The sequence below is a fragment of the Sturnira hondurensis genome, unplaced genomic scaffold, assembly GCF_014824575.4.
Source record: "Sturnira hondurensis isolate 20B ecotype Veracruz unplaced genomic scaffold, ASM1482457v3 Scaffold0001120, whole genome shotgun sequence".
Classification (NCBI taxonomy): Eukaryota; Metazoa; Chordata; class Mammalia; order Chiroptera; family Phyllostomidae; genus Sturnira; species Sturnira hondurensis.
In genome coordinates, this window is record NW_028073751.1 from 7,641,958 (window position 1) to 7,663,479 (window position 21,522).

Sequence of the window (21,522 nt, forward strand, 5' to 3'; positions counted from 1 at the left end):
GACATTTCACTTACAGTAAGGAACTGAGGAGCTCAGACAACTAGTCCATGGTAACACAACTAAAAAGCCTGGAGAAATAACTCAGAAAAGCTGAGATCAAATAACTAGCTGATGACAGAAGCACTGACTGTTAATGTCTTTGGCGTAGAAATCATAAAACTGGAGCTATTTCATTTCTTACTCACAAGAATCCTCTGAGGGTAGAATAATTAGCCTTGCTTTCCTGAAAACAACTGAAGTTCTAGGAGGTTAAATCATTCATTCAGTCACACAGCAAGAAAACTGCTGGTACCAGAGTCTGCTCACAGTGGAAGCTATAACCTGGCAGAATTATTTGGGATGAAATTTGGTGACATGTATCAAAGGTCTTAACAATGTGCTTTCACTTAGGAAGTGATCGGAAATATACACAAGTATTTATATTCACAGATTTACCACAATATTTGTAATAGCAAAAAAATAGAAAACAGTAAGAGATGGTATGCCAGTGGAGTATTATGAAGTCATCAAAAAGCATGTTTTCAGGGAACACGTAACGGCACAGAAAAATGTCTACGAAATTTCCATAAATGATAAAGTTGGGCTAACGAACAGAATGATCCTACTTCGTTTCTCAAAAAAAAAAAAACAGCACACACATACACATGTAAATACGCACAAAGACACATGGAAGGGTCTCTACCAAAATGTTAAATGTGTTTTCAAAAGAAACAACATAAACTTCACCTAGACTGCTGTTATCTGGAATGTTTGTTCATATCAGCATTAATAAGGCTATTTACTTATAAAAATATTCTTTTCATCAGAACTCTAAACACTAATGATTACTGGAGTTTTTCTGTGTGTCAGGCATGTTTCATGTATGTGTTCTTAAAATAACCCCATAAAGTAAGACTATTATCACTGCGTTTCACAGATGAGACAACCCAGGGTTCTGGATGTCAAGCGGTGACACCTGGAACATGAGAAAACCAGATCACAGACCAAAAGGCACTGCTCTGAAATTTCATAGTCAATCTCTGTGTTAAACACACAGTCAAAACTTTGTTCCACACAAAATAATCTTTCTAAAGGCAGGACACACTAGACTTTGAGTTTGGGAGTTGATATTTGGTATGTGATTATTAGAATGTCTATAATCAGCTTCAAAATACGTCAGCACACGCAGTCTCATGTTATGGTCCATGTGTTAGTTCCCCTGATACCCCAGGGAGCCAGGCACCCTCAAGTAGGCCCCTTTGCACTTCCAGGGTTGGCTGTGATCATTCTAACCAACACCTCACTCTCCAACAGCAGAAGTTTTGATAATCGGCATAAGGAAGGTTAAAACCGGGGAATTTCTCACTGATGAAATCAGTGGCTTGCTAACTAGCATAATGAATGTTAGAAACCAACTCTTACTAACTTAATTCATGTGGCTTAAGATAACAGAGGTAAGCTCTAAATTCTAGAGACACACCCATCCTTACAAAATCAGGCTGTAATACTCTACTGGGCAAGCCTTTCACCAGCCAACTTTACAGATACCACCCACACTGCCGTAAATCTAAGCAAAAGGGTCCTGGGGCCAGCCACAGAATCCTGAGGAGTCTGGCTGCCTGACGCTACATGTAAAATGGCCTCTGAATCTTGCCTTTGGAATATTGTCAGCCCACGTGAGTCTTCAGAGAACAGTTCGTGCGATTCGGGGTCAGAGCACCCAAAGGACAGAGACTTAATACAGCTTACACAACAGATGAACTATTTCATGCCCATTTGCAAATAAATGATTAATGAAATGTCTGTATGTGTTGCAGCTGACCCTCCTTGACCTCAGATTATCATCAATTCCCAATACGCACCAAAAAAACGAAATGCTTTATAGAATTTAGCACACAAATTGGCTTAGGTCAGGAGAGCAGGCAGTGCTGACATGGTTCCCAGTGATCCCTGTCTCCTGCTATTTATGTCCTTACATACACACACAAGTGTAGTATCTTCCGTCTCAGAGAATTTTCTCCCACTATTAAAATGGATTTTTGTTAAGGCTCAAATAAGCACACACCCTAGGGGAGCAGTGTTCAGATCTCTTCAGCTACAGCATGTCTAAACCAGACATTCTTCAAAGGCAAAGTTCAGATTGTTTGACTTGCCTACATTGTTTCAGTGACAAATGTTTCACATGTGTTTGCATTCAGTCTTCAGCCTCCCAAACAACACAATAAGAATAATGATAGAACTAATAATGGGATTTTGCCAGGAGAGTGGCTGAAATAACAAATTATTTTATCAGGCATTGAAAATGTATTCCATGAACTTAAAAGAAAAAAAGGAAAAGGAACCTCTGTGCAAGGAGCAAATGAGAGCCCCACACTGTCTCAGCACTTGTGGTCACCTCTAAGTACTCAGACAATGGGCAGAAGAGGATGCTTGCATGACAGGTTTGGTATCACTTGGGATATATCTTTTTCTGAAATTTTTTATTTTTTTCAATTATAATTTATATTCAATATTATTATATATTAGTTTCAGATGGATAGCACAGTGGCTAGACAATCACATACCTTACAAATTGTGCACCTAAATGTTTCTATTATCCAACCAGCACCATACACAGGCGTTACAAGATTACTGACTAATCCTCCCCATGCTCTAGTTCACATCCCGATGACTACTTTGTAACTGTCCATCTGCACTTCTCAAGTCCCTCACCTTTCACACCCAGTCCCCATACCTCCCCCACTGTGGCAACAATCATCAGTCTCTTCTCTGTATTTAACCCATTTGAGCCTCTCCTAGAAAAGTAAAATGCAGGGTTTGCTAAGAATGACACAGAGTTCACCCAAAAGTTCTCTTAATTTTGGTTTGGAATTTTCTTGCGGGGGGAAAGAGAGAACTAATGAATATTTTGTTTTGATTTGAAGAGATGGAGGCAAAAACGCCAAAAGATAGTTATACCCAGTGCACCATAAAGCATGCTTTCTCAATGGGTACACTATCGAAAGGAGGTGACAATTTGTTCTCGGGAGTGAAAAATATCTAACAGTTTTTGTGCATAAAGCAAAGACATAATGCAGCATGTAAACAGATAATCCATGTACCTATGGCATTAAAATTTCCTGGGGGGGGGTGCAATTAGGAAAAAAACTGTCTTAAAAGGTTCCTGGGGGGAGTGGGTAATAATGGGGGAAAAAGTTGAGCAACACTGGCCTAAGAAATGCCTTCCCCAAAGTGGAAGCACAGGAGACACACCTGCCCCAGGGAATGTCCTGTGGTCAGACTTGACTCTGGTCTGCATTCCTCCCCTTCCTGCATCATAGTTGCTGGCTATTCCCTGAGCTGCAGAAATGTGCATGAAGCCTTCCATGTATCCCAGACTCCCACTGAACCTTATTTTCCTTCCTGTCTTCCTCCAAGTTTCCTTGGTCTGGTTTGAATGTGCTTCCTTACCTACAGCAGTGTTAAAATGCACATTTGGCACCCAATGTGCTACTTGTACATGGTGGCACTTTTTCAACACTTTCAACACACCTTCTGTTGGCCATATTGGGTCAAAACTGTCCACCAGATCATGAATCAGGAGAGAGAGGCAGACAGTATGGTAAGTCAAGAGACAGGGGAATTCTTCCAAGGCTGAGGGAAAGCCCCACAGGGCACACCGAGCAGCGTAGCAGCCAGAGTGCAGAATGTATGTATGTACAGCACCCCCTCTTCTATACAGACCTGAGAAGAATACACAGTCACAGCACCCTCCACTGCTGGCATGGACAGAGAGAGGTAGCTACCTCGAAAACAAACACTTAAACGGTTTCTCAAAAAATTAGACATAGAATTCTCATATAATCCATCAAAAGAACTGAAAGCAGAGATGTGAACAGATATCCATACACCCATGTTCACAGCAGCATTATTCACAACAGCCAAAAGTTCCTGTCAAGAGATGAACAGATAAACAAAATGTAGTTATACATATGCACATTAGAATATTATTCAGACTTAAAAAGAAAGAAAATTCTGACACATGCAACAACATGGATAAACCTTGAAAACATAATCTAAGTGAAGTAAGCCAGATACAGAAGGACAAAGATTGCAGGATTCCACTTAAGTGAGGTATCTGGGGTAGTCAAATTCATGGAGACAAAAAACGGAACGGTGTTTGCCCAGAGCTTGGAGGGAGAAATGAGGAGCTATGACTTAATGGCTACAGAGTTCTGCTTAGGAAAATGAAAATGTTCTGGAGACGGACAGTGGTGATGGCAGCACACCACTGAATGGATGTAGTGACACTGAACTGTACACTTGGAAATGATTAAGGTAGTAAACTTTATGCTATGTATATTTTGCCACAACAAAAATCTTAATATATATTTTAATATTAATATAAAAATATTTTCGCACTGGCTGGTGTAGCTCAGTGGATTGAGTGCGAGCCTGAGAACCACACAATTGCGGTTCGATTCCCAGTCAGGGCACATGCCTGGGTTGCAGGCCAGTTCCCAGCAGAGGACTCATGAGAGGCAACCATATAATGATATTTCTCTCCTTCCCTTCCCCTCTAAAAATAAATTAATTAATTAATTTAATTAAAAGATATTTTCAGAACAAGAAGCACAACAAATCCACAGTCCATGGGAAAGCGGAAAAAAATCCACTATAGTAAAAATGGCGGAAATGCCAGCTAAACACACACTCAGCCTGTGTGGCATTATGGCATTTATGCCAAGAACAGAGGCTAGGGGCTCTGAACAGGAGGAGGACACTCTGTAGCCACTCAAAGGCCCTTCCAAGTATCAACATCAGGGCTTCTCACTCCTCTGGTCCATTCCAAGTGCTCCACAGGTGACTGAGCTCCTTGCTTCTGCATGCCCCATCCTCACTGCACACAGCATGTCTACTCGCTCTGGCTCAGTCAAGCACTTACATCCTGTCCACACAGCAGTCTGAGCACAGACCCCATGGATGTGGCAGTGTGGTGTAGTCATCCACAGCACACTCTACAGTCAGACAAGCTTGGGTTCAACTTCCAGGCTCACTACTCTCTACTTCCGTGACCTTGAGGAAACTGCTTTGCTGCTAGGGATCTCAGTTTCCCTAGGTGTAAACTGGAGACAGCGCCTATTCCACAGAATCATTTAGATAAACAAACATGGTAATATATGCCAAGCACAGTGCTTGGTGTCAAGTAAGCGCTTGTTATGCTCTGGCTGTTTTTTAATATCCTTGTCAATACCAAGCACAGTGCTGAACACTAAACACCAAGTGGGCTCAATACATTTTCACATCAACAGATGTTTATTCACCGTCTGTCATGCTTTCTACCCTGAGCTGGATGTCTAGGGAGTTAAGCCGTCTTATTCCTACTTGTGTCTCCAGCATGCCACCGAATGCCTAGCTCACAGCTGTCATCCAGAGCGTTTGTAGAACTGAACTTCTCCGTTTAAAATCTAGTACATGTTCATATGACTTTGAGGAGCAAAAACAAAACAAGACAAAAATGCAATCATAAAAAGAAAGTATAAAAAAGAAGCATGCAAGTAGAATTTTTTTTTCAATTCTTAAAGACAAAGAGAACACCTTACACATGAGGTGAGAACCAAAAAAACTCAGAATTATCTTTCGGAGGACAGGCCCCTTGTAGTACAGGCTTCCCAGCTAGATGAGTGTTCTAGGAACCCACCTGTATCCCTGTGCTTGCTGGCCTTGTGGTGAGAGGCTGCATTCAGCTTCAGTGAATTTTCTTTGAAGACTTTCAGTGTGTTTGCCCATTTCATGGTGGGTGATTTACAAGTGCACCTGCCCAAACTGCACTGAGAGTTCGGCAGTTTTTGACCAAAAATAGCATGATCCCCATGCCCCACCCTCCCTATTCACCCAATCTCACTCTGAGCAACTTTTTTTTTGGCTTCCCTGATGAAAAGTACTCAAAGAAAAATGTTTTGCCAGTGGGAAGGGGTTAAACAAAAAATGGCAGAAGCACTAAAAGGCATCAAAATTGACAGGTCCAAAAACTGTTTTGAGCAGTGGGGAAAAAATCTTGATAGGTATAGTGCATCAGATGGAAGGTAACTGAAGTTTAAACACATAAGAATAAATACACAGCTTTATATAAATAAATTTCAGATTTTGTGGGGTCCCCTCCTCATATTTGACCTATCTTCTTAATACACTGAAAGCTTTCAAATGTTGCTTTCTCAACTGTCTGTGGCAATGGATTAAAATTCCCACTTGTGAACAAATAAACTGAGGATCAGAGGGATGAAGAAAGAGACTTGTGCTTATCAAAAGACAATGGGTTTTACTGGGCTCTACATGCAGAACTGCTTCTATTTCAAGGACCTACCTGTTGACTTGAGTATGAAAGGGAAATCTCCATTCTCCTACCCACATATTTACTTTCCAAGAGGAAAGTGGGGACCAAGTAATATATGAAAGTCAGCATCTGTGTCAGAAAGGTCCCTGAATTGCAAGTCACCTCTGAGTGGTAAAGGGAGAAGAGAAAATCAGTGAACAAGCCCCTGAGGCACGGAAACACAAGTGACCTCAGCTTAGGGGTCTGTATCAAGGGCCAGCTTTTAATTTACAAACAGAGAGATATATAATCTCTGAGTGTCTAGCTTTGCTGTTTCTGAGAAAAACAGACATCATATCCCACCTTTACCAGCACTAAACAGCCTCGGGGAAAAGTTCTAAAGCGAAAACAAAGTCACCTGAAACACTTCCACGATGACATCAATAGGAACCACTCACACAAGCTCAGCTGTGCAGGTTTTATCAGGAAATCAGGCTGATGCTAGAAAACATCACACTCAGATAAAAGGTACAGACACTTATGAATGAAAGCTCCTAAAATTGAAAAGTTAACTGATTAGATTAAGTCTCCTAAAAAATTGGAAAAGGCATAAGCTAGCAGAAAATATATATATACTCTTACTTCTGAGCATAATAAGTGAGAATACAGAGAACTCACTGGGTTTCTTCACTTTAAAAATTTAGTCACTTGATTATATCCCAACGGTGGGCCTCTGCTCCTTCCCACATGAATATACAGAGCACTGTTCGAGGCACTATGGGTTGGAGGAAACTGGGACTAAGGTAAGTAAAACCCCCTCTCTGCTATCAAGAGCATAAAACCTGGGCAGGGGGGTAGAAGCAGCTAGATGGAAGAAGGTGAAGGGATTAGCCAACAAACATACATGCAGGACCCATGGACACAGAAAACAGTACGGTGATGGCCAGAGGGAATGGGGAGAGATAGGTGGAGGCAGGCACAGGGGGAAGAGGAATTGGGACATCAGCAATACTGTCAACAATTTAAAAAATTATACTCGGAAAAAACAGCACAGAACCTACTGTGAGGCCAGAAACGTTTGGAAGTACAGTTATTGCCCACTCCTCAAAGCCTGCACCAAGACACTTCAGAGAAAGTGGCAAGGGGTAAAACTTGTTGGTAAAAGATGGGGTTTGAGTCCAGACTCTGCCCTCTGCTAGTCCTGTGACGTTGAAGAGCTCTAGTTAGCCCACACTAAACACAGCGCCTAGCACAGAGCAGGTATTCAATATATATATATATCTGTACAAGGAAGGAAGGTGGGCGAGCAGCCACACACACATTCCCAATGTGTGTCTGCACTTGTCTCTTCAAGATATTGCTCCTCAGTAAAATGGGAATGATAATGTCTACTTTATGGACCTCAAGGGATCAGAATGTGCAAACCACTGCATGCTTAAATCATTAACAAGTTCAGATTGATGGACAGGTCAAATACAAACCCACTTGGATTCATCAAATAATATTTATTTATACAAAGCAATGGTTGGCAAACCATAGCCCACAGGGTAAATCCAGTCCAGTACCTGTGTTTGTAGAGTCCAGGAGATACAAATGGCTTTTACAAGTAAACATTTACAACCAATTTGATGGTACAGAAAACTAATTTTTACCCAAGTTCAGCTAAGTGTTATTATTATATTTTTAATAAAACTTGTACAAATTTGTTTCTCTTGTTATAAAGTACCTACAGAATATCTCAGTTTTGCCTCTTGGCTCACAAAGTTTAACATTAAACTGACTCTTTGTAGAAAAAGTCCGCCACTCCTGATCTGAACAAAAATGTTTACAAACACATACCTTGCAATACAGCAGAAAAACCTGCAGTAATTTCTGAGTGCGTAATGGTCAGACTTTCCGGAAGCTCAACCACCTGTTCACGCCCAGGCCTAACCGGGCTCGGCCAGTCTGAATACATGCTCGTCCAGGCCGGGAACACATCTTTAATCTCCACAGTACATCTATGGCAACGCACAGTACTAAACACTCATTCATCACCCTCAGCCTTCCAGACCAATGCATCCCAGCCCAGGTTCATCCTCAAACCTACATCCGCAAAATGAGAACAAAGGTCCACTGCCCAGAAAATCTCCGGGGGTCTAACAATAATTCTTTCACCCAGGCATTAAACCTACCTACTAGGTAACATATGTGTAAGTCCTGAGTAGATCCTGGGAATAAGTGATTAGGCTCATAATCACAATTAATAACAACAATATTGTAAAATAAATGCAATCTTAAACCACTGCATAGCACCTGCAATAGGCATATAAAGATGCATAAGGAATGGACTTGGCCCTAGGCAAGAAAATAGGATATACGAATCTCATGTGAACGATCATATTCCACAGACTAAAAACTGAATAGCTCTACTTAAAACAGGGTACACAGGGCCTTAGAATGCCAAGGTGGCCTCTGAATCACCTTCCTAGATGCCTAAGCCCCACAATGACAGAGTGTGAAAATCACAGAAAGAGATGAGCAGGAGCTCTGGATTCCTGTGTCTTCTTCATCCACAATACCAAGATGACAGTAACAGCTTTCTCAAAGGTTTGTAAGAATTAACTGAGATAAATAAAAATTCTTTTCACAGTGAGGAGCACACAGTAAGCATTCAATAAATATTAGCTATTATCTTTTTAATTAAATAGCTGTCATATTATATAAACTATAAATATAACTATTCAATCTGATTATTTCTCTTAATTAGACTATAAGTATTCTCCATATTATCACATATGCTTCATTGGTATATTTTTAATTTAATGGGCCACAAATGGCACTTTTACTTGATTTGGATTTATATGATAATTAGTGAGGGTAATTATTTTTGCAAATATTTGTTTATTAACTATATTTTTCTTTTTCTGTTTATGAGCCTTATTCAAGAACCAAACGGGAACATCCAAGGTTTCTTAGAATTAGTGTTGGCTCCAAATGGATACAGGCTTACCTTCTGGGCTCCCTGTCTTAAGAATGTGCCTGCAAAAGTTTCCAAAATGCAGTTGAGAAAACCAGCCCCGGTGATTGAAATCCTGCCCCTTTGAATGAACTCTGTCCTGCAAAAACCAAAAATACACATTTCTGGTGTCATTCTATGCTTAGATATTTAAAACACAGAGATTTCCAATAGCCTAATAACCACTTACAATCACCACAAAATCATATCCATAGTAACTCAACAATACAACAAAAAATTTTGTTGTTCAAGAGATACTTACAGTTTATATAATATAAGCAATGGTCTTATTTGAACTAAAGAATATTTGTCTCAAGTTGCTAAGAGAGATTTTAAAAGTTCTCACCACACACAAAAAATTGTAACTATGGGAGGTGATGGATGTGTTAACTAACATTACTGTTGTAATCATTTTGCATTTTACACATATATCAAATCATTACATTGTACTTAGACAATCTTCACTTAGACAATATTGTATGCCAGTCAACTTCATCTCAATGAAGCTAGAAGATGGGAAAATGTGTGGGCACATTACTCTAACAACTGCGAAACTCAGGATTTCCAGTCATACCTAAAAAATAATTCCATGACAGAACAGTCAATGATCTTCAAAAGTTGCTCTACTAGACCCACAACAAACAAACTTAACTAATTCTAAATACATATGTGTGTGTATCCATCCATTTCATGCTGTAAAACGCCTTTTTAAAATTGAGTCTGAGATAATTATCAGCTGTATATCCGTGAGTAAATTACTTATTCTCTTAACTCAGTTTCCTCACAAGTAAATCGAGAATAATCAGAGTATCTTCCTGACTACCTGACTTGCAGTCAACATTCATTAAATGTTAGCCCCATTACTAAAGAGAGACAGATAGTGACAGGACAGCCAGAAGCTTAGAATGACTCTTTTTTACATTTTTTTAATTGACTGATTTTAGAGAGAGAAAGAGAGCCAGAGGGAGACAGGGAGTAGGGAGGAAGAGAGAGAGAAACATCAATTTGTTGTTCCATTATTTATGCATTTGACTCTTATACGTGCCCTGACCAGAGATTAAACCCACAACCTTGACATATCAGGACAATGCTCTAACCAAATGAGCTACCAGACCAGGGCTCTGGAACGACTTCCTTAATCCTTCATTGGAAAGGGAAGTAAAACAGATTAGATGGGCCACTACCCTATTTAAAGTCCTACTGATACTATGTCCAATTCATAAAACAGAGGTGTGGATGACACTTGAGAGTGATGTCAGAAAGATGTCAGAACTGGAAGCCCAGACCCTCACTCCCCCTTGGCAACACTGACTCAACTGCATTGCCTTTGAGAGGACTCCACAAACCCGTTAAGAGGCTGCAGCTCCCTAGGCGAGTGCCAGGCCAAGCACAGCCACATCAAAGTAAGTTTGTGTGTTTACCTCTCACAGGCCCCATCCACCCAGCACAGTGCAGCGCCACTGCCTTCAGGAGAAAACTCCTGACACCTGGCTTCTCCATGTGGAGGGCGAAAGAAAGAGGGTGAAATGCACACCAACATTCTGGTTTAAGACAGGGCTGCCCAAGGAGCTAGTTTCTTTCCCACCTGACTCTGAATGCTGAAGGGAAACGCAGCCAACTTTGGACACCAGAAGATGGGATGGGGGACTTCTGGGGACAGAGGAGAACATGATGACTTACCACTGCAGAACGGTCTGCAGGCAGCCCCCAGTGGGTGAGCACTGCCACACCAGCCGGTGCAGGCAGAGCACCCCCCCTCCGCACAGGGAACCACGGGCCCCAGGCAGAGGGCTGAGCACCCTTTTTGATCAAAAAGAAATTTAATTCTTGCCCCAGCTAGGTGGCTCCATTGGTTGCAGCGGCACTCTGTACACCAAAAGGGTTGTGGGTTCAATCCCCAGGCAATGCACATGCCTAGGTTGCAGGTTCACTCCCTGGTCAGGCAGCACATGCGCATAAGGGAGGCAGCCAGTCGATGTTTCTCTCACGTTGAGGTCTATGTCTCTCAGTCTGTCTCTCTCTCTCTCTCCCTCCCTCCCTCTCCCCCTTCCTCTCTCTCTGAAATCAATAAAAAAATATGCTCAAGTGAGGATTTAAAAAAGAAAGCAATTTTTATCCTTCCCATAGGAATGACTGGAGGATAAAGTGGGCATGGGAGAAGTCAGGAGGTGAGGCCAGAAAGACCAATGGAGACCACACTGCAGATGGTCTTCTCAGGGGCAGGAGTTTAGCCTTTATCCTGGAGACAACAGGACTTCTCTTTGGAGGCCACCAAGTAACAGGTGCAGATGAACCTGTTATGGCACATGCATCACTGACGAAAGGGTTGTTGTCACTACCTCCTGCTTTCAGACAATCTCCCATCCCCCACTTTCAGCACAGTGCCTACACTCCATGAATTCAATGAGCATTTGTTAAAGGAATGAATTTAAATTTCTTTACAACCAAAAAGACTCAAGAGAGGAAATATTTTCCTACCTTCTTAGACCTCTACCGAAAGGAGATGGGAATCATGTCTCCCCTTTTGTGTGTGCCTGTGTATATGAGCACGTTCACTGACACGAAGAAAAATATTCTGAGAAAATTACAGACCCAAAGAGCTGTGATTTTTGGTAAAAATACTTACCTAACGTAATTAGATCTTCTTTCTAATCCTCTAATACCAGTAGCCTCTACATTTAGACGATCACACAGAAAAACAAAGTCTTCAAAACACTTGTCTTCTCACCTATGCACGCTCTCTCTCTCTCTCTCTCTCTCTCTCTCTCTCTCTCACACACACACACACACACACACACACACAGTTATCCTAGTCAATCCAACAAATAGCCTGGGCAAAGCAGCTTCCACCTCTTAGATTTAAGCCTATTTAAAACGATCTGCTCATGTGATACTAATCTTCCCTGTCTTTATTTCTGATTAGTCAGAGTAGAATTTAACAGTGATTTAAATATTTAAAAATGAGTAGTTGAGCAGGCTTATCCTCTTGGGAGAGATGCACTCGTCAGTCCTCCAGGCAAGTGTAGGTGAGGGACTAATAAAATCCTCTCCTACATCACACTCACAGCAATATTTCTTTCTGTCAATTTTGAGAGAAGTAAGTGCTCAGAAAAGCATACTCGAGGTTTTCCCACATGGAGGAGAATCACAGGATAGGAAAGCAAAGTCATGCCCTTGCCATCAACGAGATGAAAATTTAATCTATTATATTTTAAGACTGCCAGAGAAGAAACTGTTGCACTTTATCTAAAAAACTCACTGACAAAGCACATTGGACGTTTTCTTCTTACTTCACATAGCTACCCTAAATCCCTCATGCTGGGTAAGCCTCCGTATAAATTCCTGGGCAAAACCGAGCAGGTCACACAACAATATACAGTTAAATTTCAACTCTTTTTAAAGAAGAAAAAGAAAAAGAAAAAGAAAGAAAAGATGAATGGATAGATAGACAGACAAATGGATAGAGCTGAAATATTAACAACAGTATCTCTGGACATTAGAATTATAGGTGTTCTTTACCTGTTCTGTTTACTAATTTTCTATGATGAATATGTATTATTTGGCAATCACCAAAAATATTAATATAAGGCCCTGATGATCATTTTCTATAAATAATTATTCTTACCAAGAACTAGTTTTAGCAAAGCAACTCAGTAACTTCTGACCCTTCACTGAAAGTCTTGTTAATCACCCATTGGCTTTCCTTTTCCCATACTGTGTAACCTTGGTTCTTTGTGCCTCTTGTCCCAGCCTTTCTCCCACACCCAAGCTTGATGTGTTCTAGGTGTCACTGGAGAGACACGAGGTGATTCAAGTTTTCCTACACCTGTCTTTTACTGTTATGCCTAAAGGAAAGACTGCATCTCATTTACAATGTTATATACCTGGGTCACACCTACTCCTCAAAACACTGCATAGTAACAGTGTATATTTTCATATCAGACATTGTATTATCTTCTGAGGTTGTTACTCTTACATTTTTTTCTGTTTTACTGGGAAAAATATGGTAAATAGAAGTTAAATAACTTGCCCAAGATCATATAATTTGATGTCATGCAGATTCATTTTCCCCTATTTCAGAACTCCAGTCCTGTTCCTACCTCACTTAATGATATAACCATCCTTCTAGTCTGAGGTGAGAACTCTAGGCAACATGTTACAAGGTTCCCTCTCCAATCAATTCAGTCAATAGGTCACCAGGTTGTGTTTATTTTGCTCCTCACACCTCTCACCAGTCAATGCCATTCTCCCCCATGTTCTCCCTTGCTCCCCCTACAGCCTGGGTTTAGAATAGCATTTCCTCTCTCCAGGACCACCCCTCTCCAGGACCACCCCAACTGCCTCTCACCCGGGTCCCTGTCTCCAGCGTGGACTCTGCTCTACACACTACCCAGTCAGCTTCCTAAGCACACACCCACCTGGCTGTTTACTAAGGCACAGAGAATAAAGCCCACATGTTCAGGAAGATTCACCCATACTGTTGCATGTAGGTACTGTTTATTCATCTTCATTGCTGAATAGTGTTTATTCTATCATTTGAAAATACTCCAAATTATTTATTCATTCTACTGAACATAGACCTTTAAAATGGACCCTGCTTGGGGCTGTTATCAACAGTGCTTCAATATTTATAACATTTATTTATAACACATCCAGGTATACATGGGTGCAGGAGTCTCTGAAGTGTCTAGCAATTAAATATCTGGGCCACAGAACCGACAGTTTCAATGTTAATAGATTGTGCCAAATGTTTTTTTTTCCCGAATGGTTGTACCTGCCTTCTTTTCTTCATTGCATCAATCCCAATTGCAGTGACTAGCATGTGCTAGGAAATCAATAATGTATTAGGGACAAAAGGTCAGAGAGAAAAAAAGAAGGTAGGGATGAGGAAGAAAGGAAGTAAAAGATGGAGAAAATGGTTGTAACATCCCAACACTTCTGTCAGGGAAACTGAACCAAACTTCTCTGGAGTTTCACCTGCTGAAGTCAGCAGGGGGCAGCCTTCACCTGGCTGAGAGATAAGCCACAGAATTATTGGGAAGATGATGTAAAAAGAGGAGGCTCATTCCCTCAGGCAGTGCCTGTATCTGAGTCACACCCACCACTTTGCCCATAGGTGGACATAATTCAACAGAGAACATAATGGAATCACAACCGCTCAAATTTCACAACACCCTTGTGAAAGTGAAGGGCAGTTTGTATCATCAGTCTCCTACTCTTTGGGTCATTTAAAATTGTGGCTCCTTCTGGACTGGGGAAACTAAAACTTCAGAGGAAATATGGGTCAGGAATTAATCCCCAGATCACGCAGCCATCAGCTCTGAATCCTGAAAAGAGCAGTTTCCGGGAGAGCAAAAGCTCATAATGAGACCCTGTCCTTGAAGTATTGACTGGTTAAGAATGGAAGATCTTGCCTAATTGTTTTCATGATGAGAATTTAATCAGTCTCTCTGATGGGAACCAAAGGTTCCACAGATATTCCTTTTGTGATGACATCCCAGTTCTAATCCTGGTGTTTTTTACATCACCTACAACCACCCAACAGGTGCCCTGGAGGAAAGGCGGGGCCCAAGAGCCAGCTGCCAGCTGTCACTGCTGCATGGAACACTTTCTCAGGGACAGTCTGGCTCGCAGATATACGACACCACGTCAGAATACAGAGTTTCTCCCACCCTGTCTTACCAAGCCCACTTGTCTACTATAGAAGATCAATAACTGAGATTCCCCACCTCATCTCTGTCACCGATTGAGGACCTGCCTATGGAGCCAAGTTCACAGAACGCTGTGACGCTCAGGCTCCTCTGTCAAAGAGGGTTAATACCTGTTTTATAGATTGTTCCAAGAGTGAATACGGTAGTATGTGTAAAGCACTGAAGGGAATATAGGCAAGAACTCAATAAATGTTAGTTAACCTAACATTGTGGTAAAGCCTATTGTAGTAAAGCATTATATTAACAGCAGTAACAATAATAATTCCATCTACTACCACCATCATCATTTTTCCCACTTACAGAAAGAGAAGTGCAGTGCCTAAGAAGTTAAATGCCCACAGAACACATCCAGCTCCAGTCAATTCTAAAACCTTTGTACTTCATTAACTCCTAGGCAGCACTCAATCACCATAAACCACTTAGCAGGAGTCCCTCCCTCTCCATTCTGGCAATCAGAGCCCTGTGAGCTCCAGAAGCCTCCCATCTCTCCAGCCCTCTCTCCCACGTCTCACACTCACGTTCTGCACAGCAGCCTGGCAAAGCCTCTCTAACCTGCGTTCCTGGAGAGAGCCCTCTCCCTCCGGGCTGCTCTCTTTCACCCACTCCAGGAACCAGTGGGCTGATGCCTACATTGTTGACAATGGGCGGCAGCAGGAAATGCTGTAACACTAAGGAATCAGCAAATGGCAGCATCTCCAGAACGAAGCAACCCACTGCAGATCTATATTATAGGGCACAGTGGTTGTCTCTTGAAACAGCATTTAAGAATTGATCATCAATAATAACAGATTACACTTCAAATAGCCTATTGTGGTAAAGCATTATATCAATTCTTTTATATGTACATGCACATCAGTTAATTCTCACAACAACCTTATGAGGTTGAGAAAAAAATCTTACAGATAAAAGAAAAACTGAGGTTCAAAGAGGTAAATTTGCTAAGGTCACACAAAAACAAGTAGCAGGGCCACTGTCTGAACCCACCTTATTAGCCTCAGACCCCTCAGACGCCCTGTCCCTTCCCACAGTCCTACACCTAGAGAAGTGCTGCTGCCTCTCCGGCACAGGCCTGCTGGCATAAAGCATCACACACCCCACAGTGTGTGGACGGGTCCGACAGGCGGTGTGGGGATGGGTCCCCCAGGCAGGCGTCGCATTCCGGGCTGGCTCCATGGACGTGTGATGGGGGCAATCGCATGGTCACCACTATCAGAAGGGCTGCACACTAAGCTGAATGCCCTGCTATCACTGTTTTGAAATTCTTAACTGTTTTTGGACAAGGAACTCTGCCCTTTCATTTTACCCTGAGCCCCTCGAATTGTGTAGCTGCTCCTGATCCCATTTCAAATGTAGGCCTGTATAACACTGCCAACTGCCACACCCCTAGGGAGTTTTCTGAGATGCCTAAGAATGCAAGTTTTGGTTTAACAATGCCTAATAAAAGCCTCTGACACATGGGAATGCTTGGAAACAACACCAGTCTCTAATAATACTGCTTACGTAAATAATCTTAGATGAGAGCTTAGACAAGCCTATAAAGATATTCACCACATCATTATTTATAAGAGCAAATCATGGAAAATAATGCAAATGCCTCAAAATTAAGACATTAATAAAGCACACTAAAATAATTGTATGCAATAAATACATATGATCAGCCATGAAAAATCATTTACAAACATCACACATTTAATAAGGACAGTCCCAGGTGTAATGATAATGTAAAAGTCAGAATGCCATGTACAGTATGATTTCGTGTTTGTAAAAATGAGTAAATAAATTCTTGCAACTGCAGTGTGCTTCTACAGTGGAATGCCACAGAGCAATTAAAAAAGAACAAACTATTGACACACATAAATAAGGTGATGCTCACAGATACAATGCAGAGCAAAAGAAAACTGAAATAACAGAGTACAAACTATATGATTTCATTTATGTGAAGATCAACCCCCAGGCATAACTAATCAATAAGAATGGAGATCAGAATATTGGTTTCCTTTGGGGTCACTGACTAGAAAGAGCACATACCTACAGAGGGCATGAACATATTCCTTTTTTTTCTTGCATGTATTTTGTAACTGTTCTACCATGAACATGGAATACATGTGAAAAAAGAGGAAGGATTAGTTTTAAATATAAAAAAGAAAACTTGAAGCAAGGGTCATCCAGACTCGACCTATGTAAGGGCTGGAAGGTTTTCCTAACTTCAGACATGAGGCTGCTGAGTCCTCCCAGAGTAGTGGGGAGAACTGAGCAGAACTGTCAAGGAATGAACACCTCAATTCCACTCAATGCTACAAGCCTCTGGAGGTCAGACGCACGTTAAATACAGCAGCCTCCACTTCCAGCACAGAAAATATCTCAAAATGCAGCTGTTAAAGCAAACCAGGAAACTGAACTCAGCTTGTCAGTTTTATTTTCTATCTCTTTGCTTAGCTACTATTAGTCTGGCTTAGAAAGATGGCCATCCAGCTCCCAGGTGCTGATCCTCAAGTTGATGGAGGAGGCAGAGCCTTGGTGAAGACAGACTGTCACTGGGTTCCTGCCTATTGTCTCATGGTCTTTATGTTGTTCTGCATGATATCCACGCCTAGTTGATAAAATACGACAATTTTTAATGCCCAAACATTTTACTTACTACAGATGCTAGAAACCAAAGAAAAAAATTAAACTAACATCTGCCGCATCAAAGAACACAATTTTGACACTAATCAAACTCCAATCTCCCTTCCTCATCCCTTACTTCCACTGATAATTCCTCTCTTACATAAATTCAACAGGGCCCTCATCTGAATTTGGCTAAACTTTTCAACAGGGTTTTTTGCTGAAAAGTGTTCACTGTTTCCTGGGGAACCAGATGATTGACTGGTCGTGCTTTGTGAGAGTAGCAGGGATGCCACACAAAAAGGAGCTCCAGAGGGTTGCCAGCTGGATGTCTGGGCACCACTGGGACCACGGGACACTGACTGTAGCAGGGGCACTCAAATCAAGCTGCTCAACAGATTTACCTGGAGGAGTTTTTTAAAACGTCCATTTCCAGAAACAGCCCAAGCCCACAAACCTAGCATCTTCTACAGGTTTAACCTCCCCCCTAAACCCTGCACTAACACACAACTCAAAACCAAGGGTACAGGAGGATGGAAAATAAATCCATAGGCATTCAATGAACTAGTTCGAAAGCCCTTACTTATAAATGGCACAGAATGTTCTCTGGGCTAAACATCATCGTTTCCAGTTCAATCACCACCTTCATTTTCAACAAAACAGCTTACTTCATTTTTCAAAGTTAGTACTTAAGGGCTCTCCCCTCTTTGAACACAGCATTTATATTCACCATTAGTTCCAACAGCAACTTTCATTTATCTAGTGCTTCATACACTCCAAGTACACAAGCATCCTCATTTCTTATTAACCCTTCACATCACGCTCTGAGGAACCTTGGGCCAGTCTTATCCCTTTTCCCAGATGGGGACCACTACATGGGATTTCTTATGCAATACTGTCAGAATTCCCCAACTCTCCCTTGCCTCTCCTGCCAGTTCCATCCCTTTTCACTTCCCTCCCTTCATCCCCATTTCAGCCTGTGAAAAGCACTATCTGCAACCCCTTGAGAAGATGGTCCTTCATCATCCATTCTACGAATGGCCAGGAGGCCTCCTCTGCAAGCCAAGCACAGGGCCAGATGCCAAAGGCACAGGTGCAACAGAACAGGAAACAGAGAAGGCCTGTGACGGGAACATGAACATAAAGAGCAAGTGAGTATCTTTGGGAGAGCGGTCTTGTTGAGCCAAAAAGAATGCCCCGATGTCATATTAACATGGAGAAGGCCATGGTGCCTGGTTTTCTGTCATTGGGAGTACAGTCTAATTATTTCGTCACCCACTGGTACATGGGAAATCCAGGTCAATGTCAGTACAGGGAGTCATGTTTGGGGACAAATGCAGTGATATTTGTTCAGGCTATTAGGTAACTATACCTTCTAGCTTCTTATAACCAGGGTTAGAGATTAGAAATAATACCTGAGTAAAGTTAACAGAGACAGATATTGTAATATTGCAGGACAAGCAAGTTTGGAGGTCAACTGCAAAGGCCAGTGCTGAACACATGGAAGTCAATGAAATGTCAGATCTGCTGCTGGAAACAAATAAAAGATTTTAGAGCAAGGAAAGAAATGGACACATGAAGAAAAAATTCCCAACAATTAGTCCCTTGAAACATGCAAACTATATTATTTCTAATTCACTAGATGAACATTTGAGACTTGGAATGTTTTAATCCAGGAGTTGAAAAATAAAAAATTAAAAACATTATACAAGTTATTCATAGAACGAAGACTATTCAGGTGATAGCTTCAATTATAAGGAACATTTATAAGAACTAACAACAACTGCTCATCCCATTAATTTAATCTGTGTGTAAAGATTGGCTTTGGCTTGTTTCTTTCACTACATTCCAGGAGAAAACTTTTTGATATTTTATAAAAGTTGAATCACCATATCAGATGTAATTAATACACAGTCTACTAGCCTGGGCATTTTTAAATCTCAGAAATCTGACCTGTAAGCATGAATGGATAGGCAGAAACTCTCAGACATGAAAAGTAAAGACATGGGCCATGAGGATGCTCAGTGCCAAGAATGGAAGAATGCCCCTGTTACTCAAAAGCAAAAACACCCAGCTCTGCAACATCATAAAGAGTGAGTGGCCACTGATGGTGATAACTTAAACCTCTGTTCAAGATAATAGAGGCATTATTAGTTATCACAAAAATGCAAACCACTCTAGTGGAAGAGTAAAGCCCAAGAAAATACTTTTACAAGATGATTATCTTTTAGAATTACTTTACTTGAATAAGGTAAATGTCCAATACGAAAAACAAATCAAATGCATATCAGTTATATTACCACATAGTGCAATAAAAAAAATAAGGAAGAGAACCAGAAACTAACAAATAAATGCATTTTAAAGAACAGAAGCAAAGCCCAGATCATAAGAAATGAATACGCTTATTTCAGAATGGAAGGTTCCAGAGGACCAAAACCATAACTTTTCCTTCTGAGAAATCTAAAACAATGCACTCCATTCTAAACCTCCAAAAGAAAAGGCCTGTGTCCTGCTCGACACATTAAATAATGCCCATTCCTACAAGAGCTTGCTTTTCCATTTTTTTTTATTTCTATTTTCTGATAGACCACAGGCATCCAAGGGAACATCACGTGTCAGCCTTGTGCCCCTGACTCTGGAAACTCAGGCAGCTCCTCAGAGCACCGTGCACGATGCCTGGGTCTGCAGCAGCCACTGCTGCCGCACGGACCAAGAAGAAAACGCAAACACAGGCAAATCCAGTCCCTGCCAAATGGGTGTGTGGACCCCAGGCATCTTCTCTCCAGTGCTCAAATCTCACTTGGGAACTAACATAGAAGGGATCCTCCTCCCATGACTCTTGAACTGAAGACCTCTTATCTCCAGAGATGGTATGCTTGAATGAACCCCAAATCACAGCACAGAATATCTTCCTGCAGCCTAGTGGCAAACAGCTATAAAACTGTTTCTATATTAAGCTAATACAGTCTGAAGATTAGAGTCGTGTGAATTTTTGAGGTTCTGATGATAACCATAATAAAGGCAATAATACTAAGCATTAACATTTTTTGACCACTATAAGCAGGCGCTGTTCTAAGCTCCCCGCATGTACTATCTACTTGATTGTCACAACAGCCCTCTGAGGCAGGGATTTTATCCCCTTCATACTGATGAGGAAACTGAGGCTTAGAGAAGTGAAGTAAACCGTGGGCTTCCAAGCCAAGATCTAGTCAGTTCCCACAGCCCAGGACAGGAGACCCTGTATGGTTCAGGGGAGCCAGGTAGGCCGCCTGAGCACACCAGATCTGTAGACTGGTGGACAAATAAGCCAGGTATGGAAAGACAATACACTGTGAGGCCACTTTAGCTCCTGCTGGCTTCCCAGTTCCTGGTCCCTCTCCCCCGGGTGGTGGTGGGGGGGGGCTGGTCACAGGTACAGAGATATCCCCGTATTCATTTGCAATGGTAAGTTTGTGTTACTGCCAAAGCATAACAAAGACAAGAGGCACCATGGCAAAAAGGATGTGCAGTGTTTCCTCCTTGCTGGTGTCCTCTAATTATTTTTGTACAAGTACCCATCCCTCTCCCATGCAGCCCTTCCGTTTCCAGGGGAACTGACCCAACCCCCAGCTCTGGGAACCAATCTGGACTGGTCAGGGCCAATCAGCCCGTATCAGTCCTTTGATCCCCTTTAATGGTTCAGGAGGGGCCAGCTGAACAGATTTAGCAGCAGGAATCCAATTGGGAAACAGGCTCTCTCCCTCTAAAGGAGGGAGAGGGAGAGAGCCTCTCCCTTGTCCTCACTAAAGGTGTGATAACCTTTATGTGATAACCAAAGAAGTATGATAACCCTAGTTGCCACGGGCAGCCATGAAGAAACCCAACTTGAAAAACAATTAATACGCCAGGGCTCTGGAACCACAGGGCACCTCATTATGAGATAATACAGTTCCTCTCTG

At 41.7% G+C, this 21,522-nt stretch overlaps 1 protein-coding gene across 2 annotated transcripts in view; it reads right to left on the reverse strand.

Moving 5' to 3' along the window:
* PRELID2 (PRELI domain containing 2) overlaps positions 1-21,522 on the reverse strand; it is a 72,402-nt gene that overhangs the window by 30,514 nt on the left and 20,366 nt on the right. For both annotated transcript variants that reach the window (XM_037063122.1, XM_037063131.1), the window contains exon 5: positions 9,264-9,369. In XM_037063122.1, the coding sequence (XP_036919017.1) occupies positions 9,264-9,369 (106 nt within the window). The remainder of the gene's footprint in view (positions 1-9,263; positions 9,370-21,522) is intronic.